The sequence below is a fragment of the Salmo salar genome, chromosome 09 (assembly GCF_965601325.2).
Source record: "Salmo salar chromosome 09, fSalSal1, whole genome shotgun sequence".
Lineage (NCBI taxonomy): Eukaryota > Metazoa > Chordata > Actinopteri > Salmoniformes > Salmonidae > Salmo > Salmo salar.
In genome coordinates, this window is record NC_138299.1 from 156,289,249 (window position 1) to 156,303,563 (window position 14,315).

The 14,315-nt window shown below is 47.3% G+C and overlaps 1 protein-coding gene across 1 annotated transcript in view; it reads left to right on the plus strand.

The window, feature by feature from the left end:
- Positions 1 to 14,315, plus strand: part of plch1 (phospholipase C, eta 1) — a 154,191-nt gene that overhangs the window by 99,348 nt on the left and 40,528 nt on the right. Inside the window, exon 10 of the mRNA XM_082956476.1 lies at positions 8,552 to 8,723. Within this exon, the coding sequence (XP_082812602.1) occupies positions 8,552 to 8,723 (172 nt within the window). The remainder of the gene's footprint in view (positions 1 to 8,551; positions 8,724 to 14,315) is intronic.

Sequence of the window (14,315 nt, forward strand, 5' to 3'; positions counted from 1 at the left end):
ACATATTGTTTCATTGTTTCAGTAACAGTCAACATTGCCAAAGCAAATGGAATAGACAATAAACAAAAGGGAAGTAAACAAGGGAAATAAACTCTCTCTCTCTCTCTCTCTCTCTCTCTCTTCTCTCTGTCTCTATCTCTCTATCTGTCTGTCTGTCTGTCTGTCTGTCTGTCTGTCTGTCTGTCTGTCTGTCTGTCTGTCTGTCTGTCTGTCTGTCTGTCTGTCTGTCTGTCTGTCTGTCTGTCTGTCTGTCTGTCTGTCTTAATTAAATTCAAAGGGCTTTATTGGCATGTAAACATATTGTTTCATTGTTTCAGTAACAGTCAACATTGCCAAAGCAAATGGAATAGACAATAAACAAAAGGGAAGTAAACAAGGGAAATAAACTCTCTCTCTCTCTCTCTCTCTCTCTCTCTCTCTTCTCTCTGTCTCTATCTCTCTGTCTGTCTCTGTCTCTCTCTCTCCCTCTCTCTTCTCTCTCTCTTCTCTCTGTCTCTATCTGTCTGTCTGTCTCTGTCTCCCTCTCTCTCTCCCCTCTATCTATCTGTCTCTATATCTCTGTCTCTGTCTGTCTCTATCTCTTTTTCTGTCTCAGTCTTTGTCATTGTCTCTGTCTCCTACTCCTGTCTGTCTGTCTGTCTGTCTCTGTCTGTCTCTATCTCTTTTTTCTGTCTGTTGTCCACAGATGACGCTCAAGTCACAATGGCAGCCGGCATTTGCAAACATTGTTTCTCTCACACTCACATAACAGTATATATGCACATGGAGGAACACACTCATCCAACCGTTTTGCTCAGGAAGGTAATGACTGTTAGAGTCACTGAGAACCTTTCAGTAGCTCCAGTACAGTCTTAGAAAAAACGAGTTCCAAAAGTTTTTTTGGGCTGTCCCCATAGGAGAACCACTTGAGGAACCCTTTTTGGTTCCACCTGTTCCACAGAGGGGACTGTCTCTGTCTCTCTCTCTCTCTGTCTCTCTCTGTCTCTTTCTGTCTCTCTGTCTTTGTCTGTCTCTGTCTCTGTTCTGACACTCTTTTATGAAATGATAGACAGTACCAAATTTCTATCCCTCACGCTTTCTCTCAGTTGTATTGTATATTTTAGTGTGATGAATGTGGCTCCTGGCCTGTGATGAGCGTTACCTCATTTACCATTACTATTCCACCCGGGAGAGAGATACACCACTATCCCTCAACTCTCACTGTGTGTGTGTGTGTGTGTGTGTGTGTGTGTGTGTGTGTGTGTGTGTGTGTGTGTGTGTGTGTGTGTGTGTGTGTGTGTGTGTGTGTGTGTGTGTGTGTGTGTGTGTGTGTGTGTGTGTGTGTGTGTGTGTGTGTGTGTCTGTGTCTGTGTCTGTGTCTGTGTGTGTGTGTAGTTGAGCACGTACCTGGCTCAGTGTGTGTGTGTGTGTGTGTGTGTGTGAGTGTGTTTCAGTAAAGAGACAGGGGAGGAGAGGTCAGTTCAGGACTCAGAGCGCTCAGGGAGAGCTGTCAGTCTGACAGGTTTGACATTTGAGCTGAGCTGCTGTCTGAACACAAGTCATTTCACCACCAAATGAACACACACACACGCGCACTGAAAAAATGTTGATTCATTTCTGTTGTGTTTCTTGGGCCTCTGTCAAGGCTATTCTGCCAGAGGTTGTGGGGGGGGGGGGGTTTGAAAGGATTTATTTTCAGGGAGGCTAAAAATGCAATAATAGTTTTTTATTTTTATGTCAACAGTTCAGTCTAAGTCAATTTGTTGCATATAAAAGTGCAATATAGGGTTTTATTTGATTTAAAGGACTTTTACAGTCCTTGACTTTTATTGTGAAGAGCAACATGCACGGCTGCCAGACCCGTCCACATCCAGTATCATAGAACTCTGCTACTCATGGACATATCAAATCAAATCATATTGTATTAGTCACATGCTCCGAATACAACAGGTGTAGTAGACCTTACAGTGAAATGCTTACTTACAAGCCCCTAACCAATAATGCAGTTTAAAAAAATACGGAAAAGAATAAGAAATAAAAGTAACAAGTAATTAAAGAGCAGCAGTAAAATAACAATAGCGAGACTATATACAGGGGGGTACCGGTACAGAGTCAATGTGCAGGGGCACCGGTTAGTTGAGGTGATATGTACATGTAGGTAGAGTTATTAAAGTGACTATGCATAGATGATAACAACAGAGAGTAGCAGCGGTGTAAAAGAGGGGGGGGGGGGGGGGGGGTGCAAATAGTCTGGGTAGCCATTTGATTAGATGTTCACAAGTCTTATGGCTTGGAGGTAGAAGCTGTTTAGAAGCCTCTTGAACCTAGACTTGGCACTACGGTACCGCTTGCCGTGCGGTAGCAGAGAGAACAGTCAATGACTAGGGTGGCTGGAGTCTTTGACAATTTTTAGGGCCTTCCTCTGACACCGCCTGGTATAGTGGTCCTGGATGGCAGGAAGCTTTGCCCCGGTGATGTACTGGGCCGTTCGCACTACCCTCTGTAGTGCCTTGCGGTCGGAGGCCGGGCAGTTGCCATACCAAGCAGTGACGCAACCAGTCAGGATGCTCTCGATGGGGCAGCTGTCGAACCTTTTGAGGATCTGAGGACCCATGCCAAATATTTTGTCGTGCCCTCTTCACGACTGTCATGGTCTGCTTGGACCATGTTAGTTTGTTGGTGATGTGGACACCAAGGAACTTGACTTTCTCAACCTGCTCCACTGCAGCCCCATCGATGAGAATGGGGGCGTGCTCGGTCCTCTTTTTCCTGTAGTCCACAATCATCTCCTTTGTCTTGATTACGTTGAGGAAGGGGTTGTTGTCCTGGTACCACACGGCCAGGTCTCTGACCTCCTCCCTATAGGCTGTCTCGTCGTTGTCGGTAATCAGGCCTACCACTGTTGTGTCATCGGCAAACTAAATGATGGTGTTGGAGTCATGCCTGGCTGTGCAGTCATGAGTGAACAGGGAGGACAGGAGGGGACTGAGCACGCACCCCTGAGGGGCCCCTGTGTTGAGAATCAGCATGGCGGATGTGTTGTTACCTACCCTTACCACCTGGGGGCTGCCCGTCAGGATGTCCAGGATCCAGTTGCAGAGGGAGGTGTTTAGTCCCAGGGTCCTTAGCTTATCGATGAGCTTTGAGGGCACTTTGGTGTTGAACGCTGAGCTGCAGTCAATGAATAGCATTCTCACATAGGTGTTCCTTTTGTCGAAGGTGAGAAAGGGCAGTGTGGAGTGCAATAGAGATTGTATCATCTTTGGATCTGTTGGGGCGGTATGCAAATTGGAGTGGGTCTAGGGTTTCTGGGATAATGGTATTGATGTGAGCCATGACCAGCCTTTCAAAGCACTTCATGGCTACAGACGTGAGTGCTACGGGTTGGTAGTCATTTAGGCAGGTTACTTTAGTGTTCTTGGGCACAGGCACTATGGTGGTCTGCTTAAAACATGTTGGTATTGCAGACTCGGGACAGGGAGAGGTTGAAAATGTCAGTGAAGACACTTACCGGTTAGTCAGCGCATGCTCGCAGTACATGTCCTGGTAATCCATCTCGCCCTGAGGCCTGTGAATGTTGACCTGTTTAACCTCTCTTGGGTAGGGGGAAGTATTTTGACGTCCGAATGAAAAGCGTGCCCAAAGTAAACTGCCTATTACTCAGGCCCAGAAGCTAGGATATGCATATAATCGGTAGATTTGGGTAGACAACACTCTAAAGTTTCTAAAACTGTTAAAATTATGTCTGTGAGTATAGCAGAAATGATATGGCAGGCGAAACCCCGAGGACAAACCATACCCAAAAATTCAGCCTACCACTATTTTCAATGGCCATCACTTTTATTATAAGGCCAAGACCTCCCAGATTGCAGTTCCTAGGGCTTCCACTAGATGTCAACAGTCTTTAGAAAGAGTTTCAGGCTGTTTTTTGGAAAAATGAGCCAGAAATTGTAGTTTTTCTAGGTGGCTTCCATTTTGGCTGTAGTGTTTCCAAGCGCGTGGAAGAGAGCACGTTCTTTGATATTTTTAGGGTACCTAAGGTTTGATTATAAACGATGTTTGACTTGTTTGGAAAAGTTTATTAGTAACGTTTGGGATTCATTTTGTATGCATTTTGATGGAGGGAAACTGGGTGGATTATTGACTGAAGCGCGCCAGCTAAACTGAGTTTTTATGGATATAAAGAAGGACATTATCGAACAAAAGGACCATTTGTGATGTAACAGGGACCTTTTCGAGTGCCAACAGAAGAAGATCATCAAAGGAAAGGCATTTTTTATATCGCTATTTCTGACTTTCGTGTTGCACCTGCCTGGTTGAAATATGTTTTTCATATGTTTGTATGCGGGGTGGTGTCCTCAGATAATCGCATGGTTTGCTGTCGCCATAAAGCCTTTTGGAAATCTGAAACAGTGGCTGGATTAACAAGAAGTTAAGCTTTATTTTGATGTATTACACTTGTGATTTTATGAAAGTTGTAACGATCGTCGTGCAGGAAGGAAGAAGTGGACCAAGGCGCAGCTGGGAGCGAACTCATGTTATTTATTACAGACTGAAATAACACGGTCAAAACAGAGAATAAACGTATCGCTACTGCTCCAACAAAAAGGAGACAACAACCCACAAACATCGTGGGGGGAAAAGGAACTTAAATATGATTCCCCAATCAGAGGCAACTAGTGACAGCTGTCTCTGATTGGGAATCGACAGAACCCAACATAGAAATATGCCCCAAAGCAAGGCTATACCAAAAACATAGAAAATAAACTATAGAAATGCCACACCCTGACCAAAATAGAAGAGTTCACCTGGTCAGGGCGTGACAGTACCCCCCCCTCCAACGGTGCGTACTCCCGGCGCACCAACCTAAAGTCTATTAGGGGGGGGGGGGCCCGGGTGGGCGCCTCACCCTCGGTGGAGGCTCTGGCCCCGGGCGTGTTTCTCCCCCTGCCTCCACCCTAGCCCTACCCCTCTGGCCCGGACTGGACCACGGTGGAGCGGCATGCTCAGGCTCCGGAGCGGAGCCGCCGACCGGAACAGGACTGGTCACCGGTGGACCGGACACAGGCCGTGCCGGACTGTGGACACGCGCCGTGGGCCTGGTGTGGGGAACAGGGACGGGCCGGACAGGACCGGGGACACGCACCACCAACCTGGTGCGGGGAGCAGGGACGGGCCGGACTGGACTGGGGCCACACACCACTGGCTTGGTGCGGGGAGCAGGGACGGGCCGGACTGGACTGTGGACACGCACCACTAACCTGGTGCGGGGAGCAGGGACGGGCCGGACAGGACTGGGGACACGCACCACTAACCTGGTGCGGGGAGCAGGGACGGGCCGGACTGGACTGGGGCCACACACCACTGGCTTGGTGCGGGGAGCAGGGACGGGCCGGACTGGACTGGGGACGCGCACCACTAACCTTGTGCGGGGAGCAGGGATGGGCCGGACAGGACTGGGGACACGCACCACTGGCTTGGTGCGGGGAGCAGGGATGGGCCGGACAGGACTGGGGACACGCACCACTGGCTTGGTGCGGGGAGCAGGGATGGGCCGGACAGGACTGGGGACACGCACCACTAACCTGGTGCGGGGAGCAGGGACGGGCCGGACAGGACTGGGGACACGCACCACTAACCTGGTGCGGGGAGCAGGGACTGGCCGGACTGGACTGGGGCCACACACCACTGGCTTGGTGCGGGGAGCAGGGACGGGCCGGACTGGACTGGGGACACGCACCACTAACCTGGTGCGGGGAGCAGGGACGGGCCGGACTGGACTGTGACCGCACACCGGCGACACAGTGCGCATAAGCGGCGCCGGATATCCTGGACCGAGGAGGCGCACTGGAGGTCTGGAGTGCACAGCTGACATCACCCGTTCTGGCTCAACACCCACCTTAGCCTGGCAAGTGTGGAGCGCTGGCACAGAACGCACTGGGCTGTGCAGCCGTACCGGAGACACAGTGCGCGTCCTCGGCGCAGGATACATCGGACCGAGAAGGGGCACCGGAGGCCAGGAGCGCTGAGCCGGCACAACACGTCCTCGCTGAACACTCCCCCTAGCCCGGCAAATGTGGGGCGCTGGCACAGAGCGCACTGGGCTGTGCAGGCGCACTGGCGATACCGTGCGCACCTCTGCCACCCAAGGCTCTTCCTCCACGCTGTCCCTACGCAGGTCCTCCAGGACCTGCCACATCTCTGCCTCCTTCGCCGTTATCCCCCACGAGAGCAGTGGTCTGGGCTCTTCCTCTGCCCTTCCGGACCACCCCATTAGCCCCCCCAAAAATGTTTCTTGGGGGTGTCTTCCGGGCCTCCTCGACCGCCGCCTGCGACTCCTTCCACCGGCTGGCATCACCTCCTCGACCTGGGAATCCTTCCGCCAGGGTCCTTTCCCCGACATGATCTCCTCCCAGGTCCAGAACTCCTTTCCCTCGCGAGCCCATCTCTCGCGCTCCTTTTCCTCCCGCTGCTTGGTCCTGGTTTGGTGGGTTGTTCTGTAACGATCGTCGTGCAGGAAGGAAGAAGTCGACCAAGGCGCAGCTGGGAGCGAACTCATGTTATTTATTACAGACTGAAATAACACGGTCAAAACAGAGAATAAACGTATCGCTACTGCTACAACAAAAAGGAGACAACAACCCACAAACATCGTGGGGGGAAAAGGAACTTAAATATGATTCCCCAATCAGAGGCAACTAGTGACAGCTGTCTCTGATTGGGAATCGACAGAACCCAACATAGAAATACGCCCCAAAGCAAGGCTATACCAAAAACATAGAAAATAAACTATAGAAATGCCACACCCTGACCAAAATAGAAGAGTTCACCTGGTCAGGGCGTGACAAAAGTTAAATATTTATAATACTGTAGTTTGAATTTCGCGCTCTGCAATATCACCGGATGTTGGGCAGGTGGGACGGTAGCAAGAAGTTAAAGTTCTTACTCACATTGGCTGCGTAGATCATGATCACACAGTCTTCATGCATGTTGGTGCTCTCAGCTGGTGCTCTCATGCATGTTTCAGTGTTATTTGCCTCGAAGCGAGCATAGAAGTAGTTTAGCTCATCTGGTGGGCTCATGTCACTGGGCAGCTCTCGGCTGTGCTTCCCTTTGTAGTCTGTAATGGTTTGCAAGCCCTGCCACGCCCGACGAGCGTCATAACCGGTGTAGTACGATTCTATCTTAGTCCTGTATTGACGCCTTGCCTGTTGGATGGTTTGTCGGAGGGCATAGCGGGATTTCTTATAAGCTTCTGGAGTCCTGCTCCTTGAAAGCGGCAGCTCTAGCCTTTAGCTCAGTGCGGATGTTGCCTGTAATCCATGGCTTCTGGTTGGGGTATGTACGTACGGTCATTGTGGGGACCACGTCATCGATGCACTTATTCAGAAAGCCAATGTCTGATGTGGTGTACTCCTCAATGCCATCGGAGGAATCCCGGAACATATTCCAGTCTGTGCTAGCAAAACAGTCCCGTAGCTTAGCATCTGCTTCATCTGACCACTTTTTTATTGATCTAGTCATTGGTGCTTCCTGCTTTAATTATTACTTGGAATCAGGAGGATAGAATTATGGTCAGATTTGCCAAATGGAGGGCGAGGGAGAGCTTTGTTTGCGTCTCTGTGTGTGGAGTAAAGATTGTCCAGAGTTTTTTTCCCTCTGGTTGCAAATTTAACATGCTGATAGAAATTTGGTAAAATGGATTTAAGTTTCCCTACATTAAAGACCCCGGCTACTAGGAAGGCCACCTCTGGGTGAGCATTGTCTTGTTTGCTTATGCAGCTCATTCAATGCTGTCTTAGTGCCAGCCTCAGTCTGTGGTGGTATGTAAAACAGCTACAAAAAATACAGATGAACACTCTCTTGGTAGATAGTTTGGTCTACAGCTTATCATGAGATACTCTACCTCCGGCGAGCAATAGCTCGAGACTTCCTTAGATATTGTACACCAGCTGTTATTTACAAAAATACATAGTCTGCCACTCCTTGTCTTACTAGATGCCGCTGTTCTATCCTGCCGGTACAGCATATAACCAGCCAGCTGTATGTTGATAGTTTCGTCTTTCAACCACGACTCCGTGAAGGATAAGATATTACCGTTTTGAATGTGCCGTTGGTAGTTTAATCTTCCGCGTAGGTCATCTATTTTATTCTCGAAAGATTGCACGTTTGCTAGCAGAATGGAAGGAAGTGAAGGTTTATTTGATCGCCTACGAATTCTCAGAAGGCAGTCCGCCCTCTGGCCCCTTTTTCTCCGCCTCCTCTTCACGCAAATGACGGGGATCTGGGCCTGTTCCCGGGGGAGCAGTATATCATCTGGCTCGTCTGGCTCGTCGGACTCGTTAAAGTAAAAAAAGGATTCTGACAGTTCGTGGTGAGTAATCGCAGTCCTGATGTCTAGAAGTTATTTTTGGTTATAAGAGACGGTAGCGGCAACATTATGTACAAAATAAGTTAAAAAATAAGTTACAAACGACGCAAAAAAAAAAAAAAAAACAATCGGTTGGGGACACGTAAAACGTCAGTCTTCTTCGGCGCCATTCTAGTAACGCCATGTCTCTCCCTTCCCCAGGTACCCAGTGATCCTGTCCATAGAGAACCACTGTAGCATCCAACAACAGAAGAAGATAGCCCAGTACCTCAGAAAGATCCTGGGAGACAAGCTGGACCTGGGAGAGGCTTTCCACAGAGACTCTAAACAGCTACCCAGCCCCCACTGTCTACAGGGGAAGATCCTCATCAAGGTACACATGGTCCATCCTCTTCTCCTTCTGTCATCCCTCTCACCTCAAAACACTCCTCTTCTTCCTCTGTCTGCCTCTCCTCACTATTTCCTGTTCCTCCAAACCCTGCCCCAATGTTCTGAAGGGAAAGATATAGGAATATATACTGGGAAAGATATAGGAAGATATACTGGAAAAGATATAGGGAGATATACTGGGAAAGATATAGGAAGATATACTGGGAAAGATTTAGGAAGATATACTGTGAAAGATATAGGGAGATATACTGGGAAAGATATAGGAAGATATACTGGGAAAGATATAGGAAGATATACTGGGAAAGATATAGAGAGATATACTGAGAAAGATATAGGAAGATATACTGTGAAAGATATAGAGAGATATACTGGGAAAGATATAGGAAGATATACTGGGAAAGATTTAGGAAGATATACTGGGAAAGATTTAGGAAGTTATACTGGGAAAGATATAGGAAGATATACTGGGAAAGATATAGAGAGGTATACTGGGAAAGATATAGAGAGATATACTGGGAAAGATATAGGAAGATATACTGGGAAAGATATAGGAAGATATACTGGGAAAGATATAGGAAGATATACTGGGAAAGATATAGGAAGATATACTGTGAAAGATATAGAGAGATATACTGGGAAAGATATAGGGAGATATACTGGGAAAGATATAGGAAGATATACTGGGAAAGATATAGGAAGATATACTAGGAAAGATATAGGAAGATATACTGGGAAAGATATAGGAAGTAATACTGGGAAAGATATAGGAAGATATACTGGGAAAGATATAGGAAGTAATACTGGGAAAGATATAGGAAGTAATACTGGGAAAGATATAGGAAGATATACTGGGAAAGATATAGGAAGATATACTAGGAAAGATATAGGGAGATATACTGGGAAAGATATAGGAAGATACAGTTGAAGTCGGAAGTTTACATACACTGGGTTGGAATCATTAAAAGTCGTATTTCAACCACTCCACAAATTTCTTGTTAACAAACTATAGTTTTGGCAAGTTGGTTAGGACATCTACTTTGTGCATGACACAAGTTATTTTTCCAACAGGTGGATGGATTATCTTGGCAACGAAGAAATGCTCACTAACAGGGATGTGAACTAATTTGTGCACAACATTTTAGAGAAATAAACTTTTTGTACATATGGAACATTTCCAGGATATTTTATTTCAGCTCATGAAACATGGGACCAACACTTTACATGTCCCATTTATATTTTAGTCCATTATACATAGTGTATTGCTGGCTCACACAGGGAACTGTTAGAAAGGCATGGAGCAGAAAGACAGAAGGATGGAGAGAGCGGGCGTGCGTGCGAGAGAGAGAGAGAGAGGAGAGAGAGTGGAGAGAGGTGAGAGAGTGGAGAGAGTAGAGAGAGAGAGAGGAGAGAGAGAGAGCGAGAGTAGGGAGAGGGGGGGAGAGAGAGAGAGGGGGTGGGGTGGGGGAGAGAGAGAGGGGGGAGAGAGGGGGGAGCCCATGGGGTCTTTAAAACCCAGGCATTCGTCTACAGTTATTGAGATTCAGCCAAAGCGCAGACAGTCAGAGAGGGAAGAAATATGTTGGCCGTTGTAAATAGTAAGCATGCGAAAATAGAGTGTTTTATAGTACAGTGAGGGAAAAAAGTATTTGATCCCCTGCTGATTTTGTACATTTGCCCACTGACAAAGAAATGATCAGTCTATAATTTTAATGGTAGGTTTATTTGAACAGTGAGAGACAGAATAACAACAAAAAAATCCAGAAAAACACATGTCAGAAATGTTATAAAATGATTTGCATTTTAATGAGGGAAATAAGTATTTGACCCCTCTGCAAAACATGACTTAGTACTTGGTGGCAAAACCCTTGTTGGCAATCACAGAGGTCAGACATTTCTTGTAGTTGGCCACCAGGTTTGCACACATCTCAGGAGGGATTTTGTCCCACTCCTCTTTGCAGATCTTCTCCAAGTCATTAAGGTTTCGAGGCTGACGTTTGGCAACTCGAACCTTCAGCTCCCTCCTCAGATTTTCTATGGGATTAAGGTCTGGAGACTGGCTAGGCCACTCCAGGACCTTAATGTGCTTCTTCTTGAGCCACTCCTTTGTTGCCTTGGCCGTGTGTTTTGGGTCATTGTCATGCTGGAATACCCATCCACGACCCATTTTCAATGCCCTGGCTGAGGGAAGGAGGTTCTCACCCAAGATTTGACGGTACATGGCCCCGTCCATCGTCCCTTTGATGCGGTGAAGTTGTCCTGTCCCCTTAGCAGAAAAACACCCCCAAAGCATAATGTTTCCACCTCCATGTTTGACGGTGGAGATGGTGTTCTTGGGGTCATAGGCAGCATTCCTCCTCCTCCAAACATGGCGAGTTGAGTTGATGCCAAAGAGCTCCATTTTGGTCTCATCTGACCACAACACTTTCACCCAGTTGTCCTCTGAATCATTCTGATGTTCATTGGCAAACTTCAGACGGGCATGTATATGTGCTTTCTTGAGCAGGGGGACCTTGCGGGCGCTGCAGGATTTCAGTCCTTCACGGCGTAGTGTATTACCAATTGTTTTCTTGGTGACTATGGTCCCAGCTGCCTTGAGATCATTGACAAGATCCACCCGTGTAGTTCTGGGCTGATTCCTCACCGTTCTCATGATCATTGCAACTCCACGAGGTGAGATCTTGCATGGAGCCCCAGGCCGAGGGAGATTGACAGTTATTTTGTGTTTCTTCCATTTGCGAGTAATCGCACCAACTGTTGTCACCTTCTCACCAAGCTGCTTGGCGATGGTCTTGTAGCCCATTCCAGCCTTGTGTAGGTCTACAATCTTGTCCCTGACATCCTTGGAGAGCTCTTTGGTCTTGGCCATGGTGGAGAGTTTGGAATCTGATTGATTGATTGCTTCTGTGGACAGGTATCTTTTATACAGGTAACAAACTGAGATTAGGAGCACTTCCTTTAAGAGTGTGTTCCTAATCTCAGCTCGTTACCTGTATAAAGGACACCTGGGAGCCAGAATGTCAAGGCTATCAGTGTAGCAGGAAGGGTCAGAGTCAAGGGCAGGAGACGGAGATCCAAAAACACAGATGTTTATTAACACCGTAAGGGAAAAATAGGCAGTCGTAATACTGGGTGCGCCTAAACACCCGACAGGAGCACAGCTCCAAAACAATAAAGCGAACGGGGCGCAGCCCGGCAATAATAAATAGACAGCTCCACCAAAACGCTGAACTAACAGGCAGCGTAAATACAAACATCCCTTCGTAAAGACACAAAACAATCCCGCACTAATACCTAAACAAAAAGGACAAACTAAATACCCCCACACTAATTACAAACAAGGAACAGGTGCAGACCTATACAGACAATACCAAACAACACAGAAACATAGATCGGTGGCAGCTAGTAGGCCGGCGACGACGACCGCCGAGCTCCGCCCGACCGGGGAGGGGCGCCACCTTCTGTGGATACTGTGACACAGAAATCTTTCTGATTGAGAGGGGGTCAAATACTTATTTCCCTCATTAAAATGCAAATCAATTTATAACATTTTTGACATGCGTTTTTCTGGATTTTTTTGTTGTTATTCTGTCTCTCAATGTTCAAATAAACCTACCATTAAAATTATAGACTGATCATTTCTTTGTCAGTGGGCAAACGTACAAAATCAGCAGGGGATCAAATACTTTTTTCCCTCACTGTATATGAAATTTCTAAAATGTTGTCCTCTTTGAATGCCAGGATCCCATGGTCATTTCGGCTTTTCATCTAGTAGAATTGATTGAACACTATTGAGGAAGAGAATTGTCTTTCCATACAAATGGTGGGAATCAATGGTGTAAATACTGGCTTCCCTTCCTGTTCACTTTCCTTCCTCTTCTCATCTCCTTTCCTTCCTCTCCTTATCGCCTTTCCTTCCTCTCATCATCTCCTTTGCTGCATCTCCTCGTTTCCTTTCTTTACTCTCCTCATCTCCTTTCCTTCCTCTCCTTGTTTCCTTTCCTTCCTCTCATCATCTCCTTTCTTTCCTCTCCTCATTTCCTTTCCTTCCTCTCCTCTCCTCATCTCCTTTCCTTTCTCTCTATTTTCAGTGTTACGTTTTGTTTGGTTTTGGCTGAGAACAGAACAGAGGGGGAGTGGGGAGAGGGATTGTCCCAAAAAAAATTAAATAAACAAGAAGAAGAAAAGGAGAAAGTAGGTCGCCACTGTATTAGTCATGCTGGGAGAAAGTAGTCCGCCACTGTATTAGTCATGCTGGGAGAAAGTAGTCCGCCACTGTATTAGTCATGCTGGGAGAAAGTAGTCCCCCACTGTATTAGTCATGCTGGGAGAAAGTAGTCCCCCACTGTATTAGTCATGCTGGGAGAAAGTAGTCCGCCACTGTATTAGTCATGCTGGGAGAAAGTAGTCCCCCACTGTATTAGTCATGCTGGGAGAAAGTAGTCCGCCACTGTATTAGTCATGCTGGGAGAAAGTAGTCCGCCACTGTATTAGTCATGCTGGGAGAAAGTAGTCCCCCACTGAATTAGTCATGCTGGGAGAAAGTAGTCCGCCACTGTATTAGTCATGCTGGGAGAAAGTAGTCCCCCACTGTATTAGTCATGCTGGGAGAAAGTAGTCCGCCACTGTATTAGTCATGCTGGGAGAAAGTAGTCCCCCACTGTATTAGTCATGCTGGGAGAAAGTAGTCCGCCACTGTATTAGTCATGCTGGGAGAAAGTAGTCCGCCACTGTATTAGTCATGCTGGGAGAAAGTAGTCCGCCACTGTATTAGTCATGCTGGGAGAAAGTAGTCCGCCACTGTATTAGTCATGCTGGGAGAAAGTAGTCCGCCACTGTATTAGTCATGCTGGGAGAAAGTAGTCCGCCACTGTATTAGTCATGCTGGGAGAAAGTAGTCCGCCACTGTATTAGTCATGCTGGGAGAAAGTAGTCCCCCACTGTATTAGTCATGCTGGGAGAAAGTAGTCCCCCACTGTATTAGTCATGCTGGGAGAAAGTAGTCCGCCACTGTATTAGTCATGCTGGGAGAAAGTAGTCCACCACTGTATTAGTCATGCTGGGAGAAAGTAGTCCCCCACTGTATTAGTCATGCTGGGAGAAAGTAGTCCCCCACTGTATTAGTCATGCTGGGAGAAAGTAGTCCCCCACTGTATTAGTCATGCTGGGAGAAAGTAGTCCGTCACTGTATTAGTCATGCTGGGAGAAAGTAATCCACCACTGTATTAGTCATGCTGGGAGAAAGTAGTCCGCCACTGTATTAGTCATGCTGGGAGAAAGTAGTATCCCCACTGTATTAGTCATGCTGGGAGAAAGTAGTCCACCACTGTATTAGTCATGCTGGGAGAAAGTAGTATCCCCACTGTATTAGTCATGCTGGGAGAAAGTAGTCCACCACTGTATTAGTCATGCTGGGAGAAAGTAGTATCCCCACTGTATTAGTCATGCTGGGAGAAAGTAGTATCCCCACTGTATTAGTCATGCTGGGAGAAAGTAGTCCCCCACTGTATTAGTCATGCTGGGAGAAAGTAGCATCCCCACTGTATTAGTCATGCTGGGAGAAAGTAGTCCACCACTG